The following is a 20,121-nucleotide window of genomic DNA, read 5'->3' as shown; positions in this document are numbered from 1 at the left end:
CAAATCTCTCACTTATATGACAAAAGGTTAAATCTCACATACAGCTTTACAGAGACCTACAATTCTTGACTCCCTGGCTTCCAATAAAATTTCATTTCCTCGCTTGCTGCCTCCTACTATAGCACTGTTGGCTTTCAATTGTTTCTGTCTTTTATTCTTCTGCTATTCCAGACTACTAACTCTTCCACAAGCCTCCATAAACCTTTTAGGTAGGTCCTTATTTTGTAATTTGTCAACTTAGTCTTCATATCCATTTCAGCATATCCTGGATCTATTCTACTACTCTACTCAAGTAGAAAAGCCAGAAATGAGGAAAATGAACCATTCGAAGAAATTCACTTATAAAAAAACTGGAAACAAAAATCAACCAGGAGTTTCTAAACAACATATTTAAAGTAGCTTTAAGAAAAAATAGATTTCTTAGAAAGAATGAAATAAGAACGTGATAAGTATAATGTATATTATTCTTGAGGGCTTTAATTGATCCATGGTCTATTCTGTCTTACCACTTTTGATACAATTTCTCTTCTTAGGCTATATGATAAACAGATACTCTCGTCTATTGCTTAATACAGACAAATACAATAAAGCTGGAAAAAATTTCTCACTGCTAACCAAAGGTATGGTAAGCCAGTATAAAGAGCCACTGTCACTGTCTTTCTTGGTATAATGCTGCCTTTGTACATTTTATTTTTGGTCTTCCCATCTCTTGGAAAAGTACACTGTGTATATACATACACAGAAATATCTAAGCTCTTGATTTCATTTCCTTTGGTTGAAGTTAGGCAATTACAGCTAAGTTGTCATTCCACAGGCAATCCTAAGACTGTAGTCTAACTCTTCCTGGCTAATAAAATATTATATTCCAAACTAAATCTCCCTTTACTTTCCAAATGATGTCTAATCAACCTTTTATGTTTTTTACTGAGGAGACTTGGCAGTGGTTGGGTTAGTGACCAACATGTTCCCAGGACCTTGTTTCACATCGTGAGGTATGTTTTATAATTGCAGAAAGTTTTCTCTATATGTAGTTCAAGGACATAGAAAGACCATATAGGCCACATCTTTAACATCTTCCTTTGAAGTTTAGGAGAATGGAGAATTCTGAGGACAGAGGCATACACTCCATGATGTGACAGTGTGCTGAGGCCACATGCAAGCAAAGGAAGAGCTTATTCACAAGGACAGGGAAAGGTCATTGCCATTCAGTAGCTCTCACTTTTCAATAGTCCAGATCTGAAAAGCAATGCTACCTAATGGTAAACTTTTCAGAGAGCTTTCAAGGGTATTTGTTCTAGACCTTCTCTGTAGTTTGTTCTATTAAGAAGAGCAATTTTGTGTTTCCTCTTCTATCATGGCCTCATTCTTAAAATATGAATAAAATGAATTATTTTCAAAGTGACCTCAGCTTTACCATGATTATTTTTCAAGGACGGTAATTTAAGGCTTTAGAGTACAATGTTTTCATTTTATGTACCCTCTTACTAAAACAATATCTACTGTTAATGTAGTCAACCAAAGACAAGCCATTATGAATTAATAATCTTGGTTCAAAGTCCTTGAAAATCCTTTTAATGTTGAATCAAAAGCAGGTGCCATAAAACATATTTCAGTTCTACATAAATATGGCCAGGTACAAGCACTCAGAGTAAAGAATCACTGACAATTGTGTTAAAGTATACCATGATTGAGGTCTTCATATTCATTTTCTGCTGCTGAGTAGGAATAGCATATTATAAAACTTACATAGAACTATTTCTATTCTCTAAAGTAGACACTAATAACTTATTATCTGGAAGTTTTAGTCCAGAAAAAGTAATGAAAGTTAGTTACTATAGCTTACTATAAATATACACTGTTGACACTCATGAGTGACTGCTTCAGTTTCATCTATACTTTTAAGTAGGAGTTTATCCCCTGGGCCCATCACATAAATTTCCTCTTTCAGATAGCTTCTAATCCCCCATTTTACCTGTATCAGAAAGGTTTCAGGAGATATGAATAACTTATGTCCTTAGAAACACAGTGTAAATATTTCATGTGGTATTTATTAAAGAATGCAGCCCAATAAAATTATGCAAATTTTTTAGTTTACATAGAAAAGCAAGAAGAGCAAGGACTTTATAGATTGCACTGCAAGTGGCACACTGTACTCTGAGAATAGTTAAAGTCTAGAACTCTGTTGTGGGCCCATTAGAAACAGCGTCAGTACAGTTTGGAGGGTAATGATGACTTCATGGCTATGTGGATTTCACAGTTTATAGCTTTCTTCTGTTTTGTTCTAGAGAAAGTTCCAAACCCATCATCTAATTCACAGCTTTGAGCTTTGAACACGAGATAGGAGAAAGAATACATCTGGATGACCTATGTCTCACTTGGGAAGAACCAAGAAGTAAATGTAGGCACTTCCCAGTTCTCTTGCCCTCAATTCCTAACTTTTGCTTCAGGTTTTGGTTATTCCTTTTTAAAATTAAGTCTATGTATCTTTACTGACGCCCTGCCTCATTCCAAAAAGGCTCTAACAGCTTAGTCTATTCCCTGTCATTCTCCCCAAAGATTAAATATAACTTTGATAAACACGGTAAACGTCATCAAAATAAAAAAATCCTTCCTCTTCAAAAATTCCTTGAATGATTTTTTGTGCCTATTATTTAGTAGAGTTTTACATAGGTAGAGAACACATCTTTTTGTTATTTTGGTACACTGTTATTCAAGCATCTTCCATATCAGGGGTTTTCAACCAGGGACAATTTTGCCCTCCAGGGGACACTTGGCAAAGTCTGGAGACATTTTTGATTTTCACAATTGGAAGGGAGATACCATTGCTGTCTAGTGGGTAAATGTCAGGGATGCTCCTAAATATCCCACAATGCACAAGACAGCCCCCCACAGCAAAGAATTATCTGGCCTGACATGCCAATAATGCCAAGGTTGAGAAACCCTGCTCCATATATAAGTTGCCTATTCAGACACACTTGAACATGATGAGGACTCTAGTGAGAAGGTCTCTGAAAAACCCACCACTATTGATTATCCTCAAACAACAAGGGACAAAAGCATGTCTCTAAAACTGCCCCAATAATTACATATCTCATGGCACATACTCATAAACTCAGAGAGCTGAAAGGGACCTCAGAGCCCCCCTAAGCCAATTTCCTTGTTTCATAGATAAAGAACCAAAGGTCCAGGGATGAGGAACTTGCCTACGGTCATGCAGCTGCATGTGGCTAATCAGCAGCAGAGCCAGGGCAAAAATCTACACCTGATGGCATAGTCCATGACTCTTTCCACTTCCTTACGGTAAACTCTGTAAGGATGTTATCAAAAAATTAATACACAAGACTGTCACTAAGTTACCTGCAAAATAATAATAATATAAAATTCATACTTGTTTTGTTGGGGATTTTTAAAAATAGCTTTACTCAGAGTTCACATACCATAAAATTCACCCATTTAAAGTACACAGTTCAGTGGCTTTTAATATACTAATAAAGTTTTGCAACCATCACAACTTCATTTTAAAACATTTTCAACACCCCAAAAAGAAGGCCCAGCATTAGCAGTCACTCTCGATTTCTACTTCCCCAAATCCCAAACCTCCGTTCCAGCCTCAGGAAACCCCTAGTTTACTTTATCTCAAGGATTTGCCTATTCTGAACATTTCATATGAATGGAATCATACAATATGTGGCCTTTACGTCTGGTTTCTTTCACTTGGCATAATGTTTTCAAGTTTGTTCATCTGTGTTGTCTATATCATGAGGCATATATCAGTACCTCATTTTCTTATTGCCAAATAACATTCCATTGTACAGATAAACCACATTTTGTTTACCTATTCATCAGTTGCTGGACATTTGGGTTATTCCCATATTTTGGCTATTACGAATAATGCTGTTATGAACATTTGTGCACAAGTTTTTATGTGAACGTATGTATTCATTTCTTTAGAGCGTATACCTAGGAGTGGAATTGCTAGGTCATAATGTCAGGAATATTTAAATATCTGAGAACTGAAGTAGCTTTGGAAAGAGCATTATCTGAAACTATAAGAAATTTTGTTAAATGTGGATGTAAGAGTAAGAAAGTAATACATAGTCTATTAAACAACAGTACAAATTCTTTCATGTATGTCTTTAAATGGACCAGGCAATCTGAATTTTCAAAGACTCGCTATCCAGTTATTTACTATATCATCTATCCACGTTCCCTAGAAGCAATACTGTTGAATAATTCTTTTCTTAGGGCTAGTTCCTTCAGACTGGAAAAACAACAACTACCCAGAGAGAAGCTGAAAACAAATATGCCACAGCACAGCATGAACAAAGATTAGTTTGTCTTCTGACTCATGAGGTAGAAAAGGAATGAGCAGTTTGGTGCTGTACAATGAGAAGCTGTCATTTTTATTTTGATGCCACAGATGGTAGAAGAACGATAACTGTTCTGCCATTTCACTACGAGACTTGCCTCATACCATACAGATTGCGTCTCCCCTGGCTCATCCTGCAGAATATGTACTTGCCTACAAACTGATGATTATAGAATATAGATATTCAGAAAAGGCCCTTAGCTGCCAAGAGATAAAATCTTTACAAGGTAGACTGCAGGGACCAATTCAGAACATAGGCTTTTCTCCTAAGAACATGCACTTGGAGAATTGGAAGAGACAGCCATATGATAGATGAGCAGTTCCTGGCCAGGTTTATGGCTACAGGTGACAGACATTGTTCAACTGAGGCAAAGGAGAATGTGGTGCCAAATTCCAAAAGAACTTTCCCCTCAATGGTACCTACAGTGAGCTGATCATGATGTGTCAGTACATGTTCTCTCCCCATAGAGCCTTTCCTTCTCTATATCTAACAAACTCCTACTCCCTGCCCCTCAAGTCTCTTTCAAATATCACCTCCCCTGTGAATGCTTCCCTCACCACTTTCCATCCTCAGTGTTCCAGGGAACTCTGAATATAGTGCTACTAGCCCTTATTTTCAGGTATTACAACTATCCACTACACCGAATGTATCTTGAGGGCAGTTTTTGCCAGTCTTTATAATCCAGAAAAGTGTTTGACCCTTTTTTTGTGCTCACAACTCTTTGTAACTGAATGGAATGAGGACATTTATATTTAAATTCTAAACTTCAATGGATGCCTGAAACTTTAACAGAATAAATTCAAATTAAATGCAAATTAAGGCTGAATTGAGACTAGACAGTACCTAAGAAACCTTTCCCTATATAAAAGACCTGGGTCACCACCCAACTGGTGACTAGAACAGCAAGTCATGGAATGTGACCTCAAGCACAGACTACACAGGCTACCTTTCTACTTTCAGTTCTGTGGCCAAGTTACTTGATAAATAAAAGATGTCCAGATCTCTGATTTTTTTCACATCTTTTCAAAGATGTTCTGCAGTAAAATGTCTTTGAACATCCCTGTTTCTATGGAAGTTCCTGGTGAATGAGCTGATTTTCCTTGGAGGAAAATCATCATTTGTTAGATAATATTATCCTTGTGAATTTCCCCAAGGAGGTTTAGGAGGTTTAATGGTTTAAGGGTGACCATAAGCTTAATCTGGCATACAGTATACATGATTTAAACAGACAAATAGTCTTACCTAGTTGGGAAATGAAAATTTAGTTTGGGTTCACAAAGTGACAAAAACTATAGACTACAGGACCATCCAGCAGAAAAAGAAAATGAAGTCAGCACACTGACCAAATCAGTTCAGTACTGCCCACAGTAAGCCTTTTCCATTAACATTTTAAGCAGCATAAACTAGAATTTACTTCATTGTAAAATACAAAAATGCCAGAAATAGAACATGAAAGGGCACTTTTCTTCACAAGTTTTTTCCAGGTGCTATATAGTATTCTGGAAAGAGTTTTTGACTTTAGGATTTTACCCACACTCAGGAAATTCATTCTTTTCACTGCTATTTTAGAAATGCCATACAGCTCTCCTCATCTAACAATTCTATCTTCTCCCTCCTAAATGATTTCTTCTCCCTTTTTTTCTAAAGAGCCTATCTACTCTTATAAGGTTCTTCTTAACTCCTGTTACTTTTTTCACAAGTCTCAATACATGAAAGTAATTTAAATTATTTTTTGTTAATAAAAAATAAAGTAAGAAAGGCAGGAATAGAAATAGATTTCTAATAATAATAAAAGATTCCATGTAGTATCACAGATTCATCTTGTGATCTTGCTGTGCTTATGACCAATTATACAGTGATATGAATGGATCATTTAGATGACTGCAATCTGGATCAACTGTGTTATAGACTAGCTATTAGGGTTAAATCGATCCATCTTTTCTATTGACAATATAACTGGCTACACATATAGATGATTGTTGATAGCCAATTTAAACCCTGCTATTTAGAAGGCCTAGTTCTGCCCTTGGTACATTTTTTAAACTATGGCTCTGCAACAGAATTGCTAAAACATATTGAGAAATAGCTATATGGACTTCAATATCACAGTTGAATAGATAGATGCTGCTGCAACATGTCATGTCTCACTCCACGCTGTGAGGAAAGCATCTCTGTACTGATTACATTAAATATCAAGTCTTCCTTCTGGCAGACAGGTTGAGTGAGCCATTTCTTTAGAGGTCAATCAGATTAGAATGAACAAAGGCAGCATTTAAAACAGGGATATCAGACACTAAGTGCCTGTGTCTCTATTTTCCTCCTCAATCCTACCCCCTTTTCCATGGCAAAAGGTGCTCATCAGTCCTGGCATTTTTTAGTTTTTCTCTTTCCTTTCCTACACAAAGGATTCCTTCTCAACACTGCCTCAGGCAGCTAGTATCAATTAACGACAGTTTGCTTTATTATCATTGATTTATAGGGAAATAACATGTAAATACTATGTAGAGTCTTTTTAAAGCATTGCCTGCTTCCTTCAATCCAGCCATTTGTTACTGAAACAGACAATGAGGCCCTCTCTCCTTTCAAAACGCACAGGCCTGAATTTTGCTAGATAAACGTTCTTTCTAGCCTTGCACTTTTCTCCTGAAATTGTCAATTAATTGTAGCTATTGATGATGATGATGATGATGATGATGATGATGATAAGTTCGGAGATGACCATTCCAATGGACATATATTAGGGCAGAAGTAAGAGTGGACTTATTCCTAAGAAGAACGTCCATGACTCATAGGATCCAAGGAGTCAATGCATCCTAAGAAGAAAGCCTAGAAATAGAAAGGCATTTTTAGCTCAGTACAGTGCCATGCAAAATTAGTTCCAGAAATGGGTCAAAAAGAAACCAAGTACATCTGCAAATATTTTACTTTTACCATTCCAGATACTGAAGCTTCTCATTTGACACCCTGTTTTGTTAGGCAACAGATCCCTGGAATATTCTATGTAACCCTCTCCCTTTTACCCATTATTGGTTTTCAGCAATAAACTCATATTCCAAAATCACTTCTCTAACAGAAACAGATTTCCTATATATGAATTATGACATAACTATTTTTAGATATCAAGCCTAAGATGGAAGCAATCCCAATTCATGTGAGCTTTTTCACTCTATTAGGAGAAGGTCACAATATCCATGTCAGCAGATATTGGAAGGTGCCTACCGTGTGCCCAGCACCAGCAGGCACTAGGGCTGGTACTGAGCAGGCAGACCCAGTTCCTGCTTTCACAGAGCTTAGCAACAGTAACAAAAGTCGAAAGTCGTCAAAGCTCTTCCCCCTTCATGTGACACGATACTTCAAATCCAAGTTTCAAATCTTTAGAAAGAAAAGAAATAAAATATATCCATCCATTTTTGTAGACGGGACAGCTGAACTCAAGAATACAGTATTAAATGATTTTTCCTCAGCCACAGAAAGAGTGGCGGGTCAGAATCAAAGTCCAGACTCTCATACTTGAGCCACTTTGTATTTTCTATGTCTTCTACATAATCTCTATTTTCAGCTTTGTTCTACTCTACAAGAATATTTCAACTTTACAGGTACTGATTTCATTCTATAACCTGGACTACTATTCCAGTGGACCTAAAAGAGGTCTTACAGCATTTTCTAAGAGCCTGGCTCAAGTAAGAACTTTTGTGTCCAAGGAAACAAAAATACCTCTATAGGAAATAATTTTTCTCAGATAAAAGTACTGGTACTTCATCCATGTTAACTGTAGCATTATTTGCAATAGCCAAAAGGCAGAAACCACTCAAATGTCCATTAATGGATGAATGGATAATTCATTCAGAAAATGTGATATGTTTATACAATGGAATATTATTATTCAGTCTTAAAAAGAGAATTCTGATACATGCCACAACATTGATGAATATTGAGGACATTATGCTAAATGAAATAGGCCAGTCACCAAAAGACGAACACTGTATGAATCTACTTATAACGAGGTATCTATGACAGTCAAATTCATAGAAACAGAAAAAAGAATGGTGGTTGCCAGGACTGAGAGTAGGGGAAAATGGACAGTTGTTTAGGGATATAAAATTTCAGTTTTGTAAGATGAAAAAATTTTGGAAATTGATTGCTCAGCAATGTGAAAATACTTTACTGAATTGTATACTTAAAAATGATTAAGATGATATGTTTTATGTTATATGTATTTTACCACAATTAAACAAAAGGCCCCCCTCCAAAAAAAATACTCGTACTTACCTCATTTCGTTAAAGTTTAATTTTTTATAAAAATTTTCCTTATGGCTTCAGTGATTGATAGGAACAGGCTCTCTTGGCACTATTAAGGGAAATCAAAGAATTTTCTGTGATGCTTTTGTTAATTAGTAGGAAATTTTTTTAAAAAACCGATGTTTTTAATGCCATTGTCCATAAGCTTTGAATTATTTTAAAAATTAAAATTTGCTATTCTGTGTTCTAAAAATTAATTTAGAGGTAGATAATGGCTTCCCATAGGTTGATGCTAACACTGCTATATTTTTGTTTTCACCTTTCTCTTCAGGGTCCAGATGCAGAATAACTATCTAATGATTACACATGTGAAACCAGAGGATATAGGCCATGGAACAAAACCTTGAACATGTTAGCAATTTGCACTTCTATTCAATTTCTAGATTTACATGTATCAGTAGTCTTAGCCACCCATTACAACTCATCTTTTCACTAACAGTTCAGGGCATTCAATTTCAAACATTGAAAAAACCACGGGGTCTAAAAGAAGGTTGCAGATAAATGCCAGGGTTGATTACTGAGAAATGACAGATGGTGTCTCTCCTATTTCTTGCTGATTACTGCCCAAAAGGAGCTAGAACCACGGCTGGAGATGAGCTTCTGCCCCTTAATTCTCTCTGTTTTCATTTTTCACAGTCCTCAATCACATGTCTGAGCAGCTGGGTTTTTTTTTTCCCCCATAGAGTCTGCATAGCTAACCTAATGCAATTAATTGGTAGGAGATGATATAAACAAATATTTAAAAGTTCAGGGTAGAAAATCCATTTATTAGTTTAAAAATGCTTATTAATATATATATTTTATAATCTTATAAACTCACTTAATCTTATATAAAGGAATTAAGAATTCTGATTGAAGACTTTTAAGATACTGCATTTCACTGGGGACTTGCAAGATGCTGACCACGTGAATAGAGCTGAAGAATCATTTTTGGTTTTCCAAAGTCATGTTGTTCCATGATACAACTTATTGTAGGGGCAAAAGGAATGGCTTGGTATATACAGAAAGACTCACTGAGTAATAGATGTCCCTTCTCTCTACTGCAAGGGCATTCCTTGTGTAGATCTTAAACATACACAGTTCTAAAATACTGGATTGATTTCCTTGTCACAACTGCCCTCTCTTTACATCAGCTTCTCTCCGTAAAATTCCTCCAGGGAAAGAACTTTGACTTATCTGGCTTTGTACTCCCAGTGCCCAGCACAAAGCCTGGCTCATAGTAGATAGTCATCAAATGACTACTGAGTGAATGAAAGAAACAAACTTTGATGTGGCAACATACATAGGTTAACATATAAGGGACAATCGTTATTTCCAGATGACAAAAGAAGTGAGGCACAGTCTAACATTTTCCACTCATGAAACCTTTCCTGATTCAAATAGTGTCCATTTACACTTTTATATTGCAAATAAAATGCCTTTAGTTTTGAATTTGGTCATTACACTATGCAAGACTGAAAGATGTGAAGTAGCACTGCCACTTTCTGAAAGAAGATCCTCATGGGAATACTTATGTACTATCTCATGTCTTTGGGGGTGTGGAGTGGGGTAATTTGGGAGTCTTTGGAAACTGATGTAATTGAAATTAAAGTTCAATTTCTCTAATGGATTTCAAAACTGTTTGAAAAGGGCTAACGTAGGTTGTTCCATAAACCAGCTGAGCAAGTTCTGATTTGTAGTAATACTGGATAAAACAGAAAATTTATTTTCAAAGGCACAATACAAAAATACAGGTTCAAACTGCAGCTGACCTTGTGAGTTAGGAGAATGCTGGAAATCAGTTCTGAAATTTGATTATTTCTATATATTTCCCCCTACCCCAAGTTATATCATATTGAAATAAAGCAGTTTGGGAGAAAAACCCAATTTCCATGGAAATATTTATCTTTAAACTACCTAGTTTGCACCCAATTAATGTTTGTTTCCCCAGCAGTGCAGTAAAATTCAAAGTCTTAACATAAAAGCTTCCTTAAAAAAAAGTAAATGCTACTAATTGAAAATATTTCTATGTTTAAATTAAAATAATAAAATATATGCTAAAAAGGCAAAGACAAAATAATCTTCCCAGAACTTAATTTCTGGAACCTAGCTGTTTTTACACTGCAGGTTTTTAGTAACATGAACATTTTTTTAAATGGTAGAATAAGTACGTATTTTCAAAAATAAAACCACCGAATTACCACCCTACACACGCACACAAAGTTCCAAGAACGAGAACAAAACACGGCTATATGTTCACTATAAAAAAAAAAATTTAACACTAGAGCAAGCATTTTGCTGTCTCCTTACCTTGAGTGCAGAAGATTGCAGTGGGGCTAGTCAATTTATTTGCTTGCAGCGTGGTTACCATAAAACGGAAGGGGCGTCTCGCTTGCTCATTTTTGTTTTTTCCTAAACCAAGCAGCCTGCATCTACGTCTCATTCGCTGGATTGACAACCTGGAAAAAGCGCCGCCCGCAAAGTGAGCGCCTGGAGCAGGGGACGGTCCCCCAGTGGCCGCCCCTCCCTTTCGGTGACGCTTCACTTCCTGTTAGACTGAAAGGCATTCCCAAGAAGCTCGGTTTTGTAGTTTCCAGCCCACCTCCTAAAGCCAGTCCTTCTTTTCCCTATTTTTCCCCCAGGGTAACAATTTTCAATCGTTCACGTGACGGAGCACCTGACCTTACCCAAATAATTTCCCGGAAATGCGCCCGAAGCAGTGTTTCCAACGACCGCGGAGGCCGGGGGAAAGGCCCGCCGGCCTAGCCTCTCGGCGCTCCGCATGCCCGGAGTCCCGCCGCCGAGCCAGCTTCTGCCAGCACTTCCCCGAAGCTGGCAGGGAGGTTCCGACCAGAATTATAGCGGCAGCTGCTGCCCCAGGGATGGCCTGGAAGCGAAAGGGACGTGCACGAATTCTAGAGTTTGGGGGTTTCAGCGCATGGAGATTGTAGGGGAAGCAATGCATTAACCAAACCTCAATTCAAACACGGTCTCATAAGACCTACTGTTAAAGGGCTTCTTTCATACAACACCTTTAACAGTCTTTCTTTAGCAAGACGTTGATTGATCGCCTCCTGCGTGGCAGTACAGGCTGGGGGGTGGGGTAGGATTTGGGTGCCCATCGAGTTTACCCAGCAAAAGCATCACTTGCGCTTCCTGCGGACTGGCGGCAAGAGAGCACGTGGTTGCCCGGAGTCTTAAGCATTGCTACCTGCCGCACCAGGATTTAATGCCAATCGGGGGGCGGGGCGGTGGCGAAAGGGTAGAGGCTGGGGACCAGTGCATCCATCCAGGAACACCGGCGGGAGGCGGTCAGGGTGGGCGTGAGCGGGCTCTCAACCTACTGACAGCCCAGTCTGCAGGTTGCCACCTCAGGATTTTGTTTCTGAGTCCAGGTGACTGGACCGTACCCCAGGTTAGTCCCTTAGACTCCCCCGTTCGCAGTTGCCACCTCCTTGCACACCCTCAACAGACCCAGGACAGCTCCCATCCCGCCCCCGTAAGCCACGCCCACGCAGTGCAGGCCCCGCCCACAATCCCGCCTCCCTCCTTTCCCGTCCCAGGACCCGTTGCGCGGCCCGGGCCGGAAGTCAGCGAGCTCCCGGGCGTGTGTCTGTGTCTGACTGTGCCTCGCAGCGACGCGCGGTCCCGGAGGAGCACTGGGGATTCCCGTCTGAGGCGTCACTACTGTCACTGCCATCACCCTGACGGAGCCGCTTATAGAGGGGAGTAGACCCGGCCCTTCGCCGGGCAAAGATGTTGCCCCTGTCCATTAAGGACGATGAATACAAACCACCGAAGTTCAATCTGTTCGGCAAGATCTCGGGCTGGTTTAGGTGCGGGGTGCTCTTTGCTGGGAGGGGGTGGCCGGCAGAAGAGGAGAGGGCCCAGACCGCAGAATGTCCCGAGGTCCAGGGAGGGAGCGTCAGGTACTCCCTCTCAACTCCCCGCTGTGAGGAAAGGATTGTGTGGATTGGGAGGGTCTTGAAAGGGGGACCCAGCTTCGGGGGCCCGGCACCCCTTTGACTCTCCCTGCTCTTTCCCACTTGTGTTATGACCAGGTCTATCCTGTCGGACAAGACATCCCGGAACCTGTTTTTCTTCCTGTGCCTGAACCTCTCTTTCGCTTTTGTGGAACTACTCTATGGCATCTGGAGCAACTGGTAACCAAAAGGGGAAAATGGTTGGGGCGGAAGCAGAGGGTTGGGGAGACGAAGCACAGTTTGCCTAGTGCCACGTAGCTCTTCACCAGGAGGTTCAGGTCTTACCTTTGCCACCACCTCTGCTGCTGAGTTGCTTTCTCATGGCCACAGCAATCTGGTAGGGCTACATTTCTTAACATCCGGGGCCGATCACGTGCAGCTCTCCTTGTGGTCTCCCCCATCTACGTCAGACAAGACTGACAAGCCCCCTCCTCATTTTGGCAAATGGGGAGTCTTTCATCTCTAATTGCACGCCTTAGCTTTGCCCACTTTGTTAGAATTGGAAGAAACCTGATCTCTGCCTCTGTGTGGGGGAGTGGCATTTGGATTTCACCCTTAAGATTTTGAGAGGGAATATCTGAGATGTTGTGCTTAATTTGTTACTAGGTCTTGGAATGGGGAAGAGGTTTATAAAGGGACATGCAGAGAAATGTGTGTCATTCTCTTCTCTCTTTAATTTAATGCTGAAAGTGTCTCATGGTTTTCCTCTGGTCTTGACTGCATTGAAAAATCCCATATAGTTTTCTTAAAGCCTGAATCTCTTGAGTTGTTGGTTTTTGGTGTCAAATTGGGGTTTGTTTTGTTTCGCAGCTGCTTTAGGAAGAGGAAAATACAGTGTAACTCGATGGAAATGCAGTTACTAGTATTCAGGTATATGCTGTTGAATAACTTAAGGACATGTGGCGTTCTGCTAAACAATAAGGTCATCACACTTCTAGGTGTACTAATTCTGTCTTTAGATTCCATACCCATTTAAGAATCAGATGAAAGCAAAGACTCAGAATTTTATATATAGCTTCAGGGTGTTCTTGTGTTCCCTGAAATAGATCTTTGTTCCCAGATTAAGAACCTATGGCATGTATGCTTTATTTTCTATCAATTAAATAAACATAGCCTCTGTCCTTTAAGGTCTACTTCCAAAGAGAATTAACTGTCCTTGATCTTTATCTCTGTTGAGGTCAACCAATGATGATATCACCAGGTTTTGTGATAGTATATTTTTATGTGAAAAAAACGAGCTCTTTTGAATTCAACTATCAATTCAATTGTATCAAAAATACTCAATAGCCAGCAGATTATGAAGGTTATTGGTGTAGTCAACTTGAGTGTAAAATGCATATTGACATAGTGAAATCTTAATATATGTAATAACCATTTTGAATACTCTGGGAATCATATATATCTGAAGGATATCCCATAATATATTAATTTTTTAAATTTTATAATTTTGACACACTTTAATGTCTTCAGAGGTTAAAAGCACTATTAATCTTAACTTGTATTTGAATAACTATAGTTTATCATATATATCTTACATTTTTCTCTTCCTAAATTATGCCATAATTTTGGCACATGTGCTTATTGTATCAAGACTGTATCATAGCTTATATATGCATATTTGCTACAGTTACTTTATATGGCAGTACATGGCCTTCCATTGCATAAATCACCCTGTGAAGTACCTTGTTCAAGGGATTCATATTTGAAGTGCCTAAACCACCTCTTTTATGGGAAGTTGGGCATATAGTAACTCTTTATCTATAAAGATCTATTGAGGAACTTACTAAAACCATTGTTTTATAAGTCAATATACGTCAGTGTGTAAGGAAAACATCAGTGGTAGGTGACTTTCTTGTTCTTGTTGTGCGTAGGGGATTTGTTCTTCTGCCCTTTAGGTGACTTTTTCTTCTATACCCTTCCAGTTTGTTCTCTTTCATTGTGTGTATCTTCCAGGTTTAAATTCTAGCTCTAGGGACTGTCATACTTAGATCATTTAGCAGGTAGATACTCATCTTCTCATGCCTAAGTATGTTGGGTGTACTCCATATCCAAAATCAATTAATCCCCAATATTAATTTTTATTGGTGGTTATGAGGTACAAATCTCTTCCCATTGATATTTGGCCAGATTTAGAAATTACTCTGGCCTTTTTATAATCTGGCTTTCTATGTTTTATTTAGACATCAAAATTTTTAGTTCCTTTTGTTGACTAATCAATAATTTCTTTATATGGCCAGATTATCTCTGTTCCTGTAGGTTCAATTAGTTAAGTTCCTTGATTAAATTTCTGACCAAAGGCCATTTTGTTTGTCATAGTCATTTTTATGTTCAATTTCATTCTGTAAAAATAAGTTTCCAGTTGTTGAGAGCATGAAATATCAAGAATTTTTTTCCCTGTAGGTCATTAAAATGGGGAGAAAACACTCTCTTCACAAATAAAGGTTCATAGAAACAATTGATCTAGTTGCAACAGATGTTAAATTGTTCTGGTTTTTGTTCAGAGCCTTCATTTTAAAGGAAGAACTTAGTTAATTTATATTTTTGATGGTGAGAAGGTCTCTTCAATGGAGGAATAGCTAAGTGCTTTGTGTATTTTTAGCCCATTAAATATACACTACCTTTCACCTTTCCACTAGAATGTAAACTTTAATAAAGTAGGGATCTTTTCTGTCTATTCAGGCACCTTAATACATGGCACATAGTGGATGCTAAATACATATTTGCTGAATGAAAAATGAGGGAGTAATTAATGTATGGAATTACTTTACCTACACTAAACATGCCAACTACCCCTGTTAGGTAAGAAAAAAAAAAACAAAACAAAATGTTGAACTCCTTTCATTCTTGGAAATTAGGAGGAAAATGGTAGTAATTTTTCTTTCTTTCTAGTGTACTTTTCCTTCTAGCATTTTATTTTTCATTCACTTATTTATTATTAAGTAATTGATTTCAAGGTAGCATAGTATAATAAGAGTGTGGTTTTTATACCATCTAGGATTAAGTTTGTTTTCAAATTACAGAAAAACTTCAAAATAATGGTTGCTGAAATAAGATAAAACATTGTTTCCAAGATGAGTGTTAGGGTTCCAGCCATCCCTGGCAGCGTAATGTTTGGAATGTGGAGAAAAAGACAAAAGTTGTATACATTGTCTTTTAAGTAGATTTATCTGGCTGTTAAAACATAATACTTTCACTAAAACTTTATCACATAGTCATGCCTGGTTGCAAATGTGGTCTTTATTCTAGTCAACCATGTATTCTGCTGAAAGTCAAGTATTCTTTATAAAGGAAGAAAGGAGGCCAGGCATGGTGGCTCACTCCTGTAATCCTAGCACTCTGGGAGGCCGAGGCTGGTGGATCGCTCGAGGTCAGGAGTTCGAGACCAGCCTGAGCAAGAGCGAGACCCCGTCTCTACTAAAAAAATAGAAAGAAATTATCTGGATAGCTAAAAATATATATAGAAAAAAAAATTAGCTGGGCATGGTGGCGCATGCCTGTAGTCCCAGCTACTTGGGAGGCTGAGGCAGGAGGATTGCTTGAACCCAGGAGTTTGAGGTTGCTGTGAGCTAGGCTGATGCCACGGCACTCTAGCCTGGGCAACAGAGTGAGACTCTGTCTCAAAAAATAAATAAATAAATAAAGGAAGAAGGGGACTATGTGGATGCTGTAGGTTCTAGAAGTGGGACTGGAGAGAGATAAATTAATCTAACCTCTTCTAGAGGTAGAAAATTGAGACCCAAAGTTTTTTACTTCCCAAATCAGCAACAGAGCCTATAGCACTTGTCATCTAAGTATTTTTTCCCACCATAGCATGATTTTTTTTCTAGTATTTCAGTACAGTTTGTTTTGTTTTTATACAATTTTGTTTTATTTTTACTTCATTATTAAGAAATTTAATTTTAGTAGTACTTTTTACCAAAGCTGTTGCAACCATTTTTCCCTAGACCGTAGAAGAAACTCAGGTAACTCTAAAGGTAAATGTCTTTGTGTTTACAAAGTAAATATTTGTTCAAGAAATGTTTAAGGCAAAGCTGGATATTTATTTGGTTTTACTTCTGTATAATATGTCACAGCAGATATTTGTAAAGTAATTCTTTGGTAAAGAGAAATGCTTTTCTTAATTACATATTTTTCTACAAAATTAAAATTCTTATATATCTTAGTCTTCTAAAATCAGCTTTTCCCTTTTTAAAAGGCAGCATTACTTACCAGCTTATGGTGATGTCTTTTGCTTTCCTATAGTTTTATTTTTTATCTCAAAAATTTAGATAAGTATTTCATTTTGCTCAGAAAATTTTTTAAAGTAAGGGATTATGTAATGGACTTTAGTGGAGTTTTGGGCTATTTCACTGCAACTAATTAGTTTATTGACTTTACTAATGTCAGGATTCTACGAATTTTCTAATTTCTTGATAATAAATTGATAGTCATTGTTTTTCCCCCTTGTTCTAAATCATCGGAACCAGCTGGTAAGGGGTTTGTGAATTAGGATGATCTCATATCTTCAGTTTTGAATTGATGTTCAACAAATAATGTAAGTAAACTGTTAGGTTTGTTACCAATAGACCTTTTTAAAAAATTTTTATCTTGGAAAATTTTATTTTATTTTATTTTATTTTATTTTATTTTATTTTATTTTATTTCAGCTCATCATGGGGGTACATAAGTTCAGGTCATATACATTGTCCATGTCCCACCCATCCCCCCGAGTCAGAGTCCCAAGCGCGTCCGTTCTCATTCTCCAGACAGTGCACCTGGCACTCATCATGTAGTCATACCTCCATCCCCTCCCCCCCCCACTTCCCCGGGTCTGCACCTTCAAGCATGACCATTCCCCAGAGGGTGTGCAACGCACTCGTCATGTAGGCATACACCCATCCCCTCCCCCCACCCCCCCACCCCCCACCCCCCATCCCAGTCTGATATCCAATTGGTATCCTTCCCCGATGTACATTTAGGTGATGATCAGGGAAACCAGTTTTCTGGTGAGTACATGTGATGCTTGTTTTTCCATTCTTTGGATACTTCACTTAATATAATGGGTTCCAGCTCTCTCCAGGAGAACCAAAGAGATGTCGTATCATCGTTATTTCTTATAGCTGAGTAGTACTCCATGGTATACATATACCACAGTTTACTAATCCATTCGTGGATTGATGGGCACTTGGGTTGTTTCCACATCTTTGCGATTGTGAATTGTGCTGCTATAAACATTCGGGTACAGGTGTCTTTGTTAAAGAATGACTTTTGTTCTTCTGGGTATATGCCCAGTAATGGGATTGCTGGATCAAATGGTAGGTCTACTTGAATCTGTTGAAGGTATCTCCATATTGCTTTCCATAGGGGTTGCACTAGTTTGCATTCCCACCAGCAGTGTATGAGTGTTCCTGTCTCTCCGCATCCACGCCAACATGTGTTGTTTTGGGATTTTTTGATAAAGGCCATTCTCACCGGAGTTAAGTGGTATCTCATTGTGGTTTTGATTTGCATTTCCCTGATGATTAGGGATGTTGAGCATTTTTTGATACGTTTTTTGGCCATTCTTATGTCTTCTTTTGAAAAATTTCTATTCATGTCCTTTGCCCATTTTTTGATAGGATTGTTTGATTTTTTCTTGCTGATTTTCCTGAGTTCTAAATAGATTCTTGTTATCAGTCTTTTATCTGATGTGTAGTATGCGAAAATTTTTTCCCATTCTGTAGGCTGTCTGTTTATTTTCGTGACTGTTTCTTTGGCTGTGCAGAAGCTTTTTAATGTAATCAGGTCCCATTCGTTTATTTTTGTTGTTGCTGCGATTGCCTTAGGGGTTTTCTTCATAAATTCTTTGCCTAGACCAATGTCTGTAAGAGTGTTTCCTACATTTTCTTCTAGAATTCTAATCATTTCCCATTTAAGGTTTAAATCTGTTATCCACCGTGATTTGATTTTTGTGAGAGGTGAAATCTGTGGGTCCTGTTTCAGTCTTCTACATGTGGCTATCCAGTTTTCCCAGCACCATTTATTGAATAGGGACTCTTGTCCCCAGAGTATGTTTTTGTCTATTTTGTCAAAGATTAGATGGTTATATGAGGATGGTTTTATATTTGGGTTTTCTGTTCTGTTCCACTGGTCTGTGTCCCTGCCCTTGTGCCAATACCAAGCAGTTTTAAGAACCACAGCTTTATAGTATAGTTTGAAGTCTGGCAAATCAATACCTCCCATTTTGTTTTTATTGCTTATGTCTTGGAAAATTTTAAACGTATATAAAAGTAGAGAGTTTAATTGACCTCATGTACCCATTCACCCAAAGCATGGTCTATTTTATTCTCTTATCCTTGTCCCACCATTGGATTGTTTTAGAACAGATACATATATAATTTACTCCATAACTATATCAGTATGATTCTCTAAAAGCTAAGAGTTCCCCGTTTTAACATAACCTACAACCATTATCACCTATCACCATTATCACCATTAATGTCTCATTAATATTTAGTGAGTATTTAGTTATACCTCATTGTCTCATAAATTCTTTTTTATTTGATTTTTATAGATCAGAATACAAACAAGATCCACACCTAGTATTTAGTTGATAGTTCTCTTAAGTCTCTCTTAATTTATAGGTTTTCTTTCTCCCTTTCTTTGTTTTTGTTTTCAATAGACCTTAAATAAAATCCTTTTCAAAAGTTTCTTTTACCATATGCTCTGCTTACATTTATTCTATTTTGCTTTAGTGTTCATCTTTCCCCTTTATGTCCAAAGTTTTCCGTATGAAAGTGTCTTTAGAAAGTAGTCACTTAAATTTAAAAAAGTATATTTTGCAGAAACTAGCAGTGCTTAGAGAAGAGACTAAAACCAGTATGTCGATTTTAACAACTACTTTTTCTTTTTCATGATTTACCAAAGTTACATTTGGTGTTTAAATCATATAACCTTAGATATTCTCTATGCTACCTTTATTTTTTAAGGACATTTATGCTATATAGTTTAAATGATAATTTATAATCAGAAACATTTGCTAATATTTAAGATGAGCAATAAAATTGACATGCCTCATGAGAAATATTTTTACTTATAATAATAGGTGAGCAGGGAACTAAAAGTAAACTGTTATTCACATGAGTTTGTCTGTGTATTTGCAGCTAAGCATTTTTAAATCATGATATTAGGTTTAAGGGAAAAGAACATCTATTGCAATGCTTTAAGGGAACATGATGTTCTTCCATCTCAGAAGAGGGGGTAGTTTTTTCAAGTAGACTCGCATTTTATTAAATACTAAAAATATAATAATATTTTAATGAAAATTAGATTTACTTAAAATTTAAATAAAATTTCATTTTAAAGAGTGTTAAAATTTCCATGCTATTAAATATATCCTTAAAAGGATTGAGAGCTGTAGTATGCAAAAGGGATTTGCCTTTTTTCCCCCTATTAAGGCAATGGTTGGTGTCTATTGAAATTTATATAAGTAAATTTTTTGAAAAAAATAGTATTAGTTTGCTAGGGCTGAT

General features: G+C 37.6%; 1 protein-coding gene across 1 annotated transcript in view; it reads left to right on the top strand.

Annotated features, from left to right (window-relative positions):
* Positions 1-12,200: 12,200 nt before the first annotated feature.
* The window catches only part of SLC30A7 (solute carrier family 30 member 7), a 72,426-nt gene continuing 64,505 nt past the window's right edge, over positions 12,201-20,121 (top strand). Inside the window, exons 1-2 of the mRNA XM_045547431.1 lie at positions 12,201-12,484; positions 12,710-12,811. Of these exons, the coding sequence (XP_045403387.1) occupies positions 12,405-12,484; positions 12,710-12,811 (182 nt within the window). The 5' untranslated portion in view covers positions 12,201-12,404. The remainder of the gene's footprint in view (positions 12,485-12,709; positions 12,812-20,121) is intronic.

The sequence above is a fragment of the Lemur catta genome, chromosome 3 (genome assembly GCF_020740605.2).
Source record: "Lemur catta isolate mLemCat1 chromosome 3, mLemCat1.pri, whole genome shotgun sequence".
Taxonomy (NCBI): domain Eukaryota; kingdom Metazoa; phylum Chordata; class Mammalia; order Primates; family Lemuridae; genus Lemur; species Lemur catta.
This window is presented reverse-complemented; position numbering and strand designations above follow the sequence as displayed.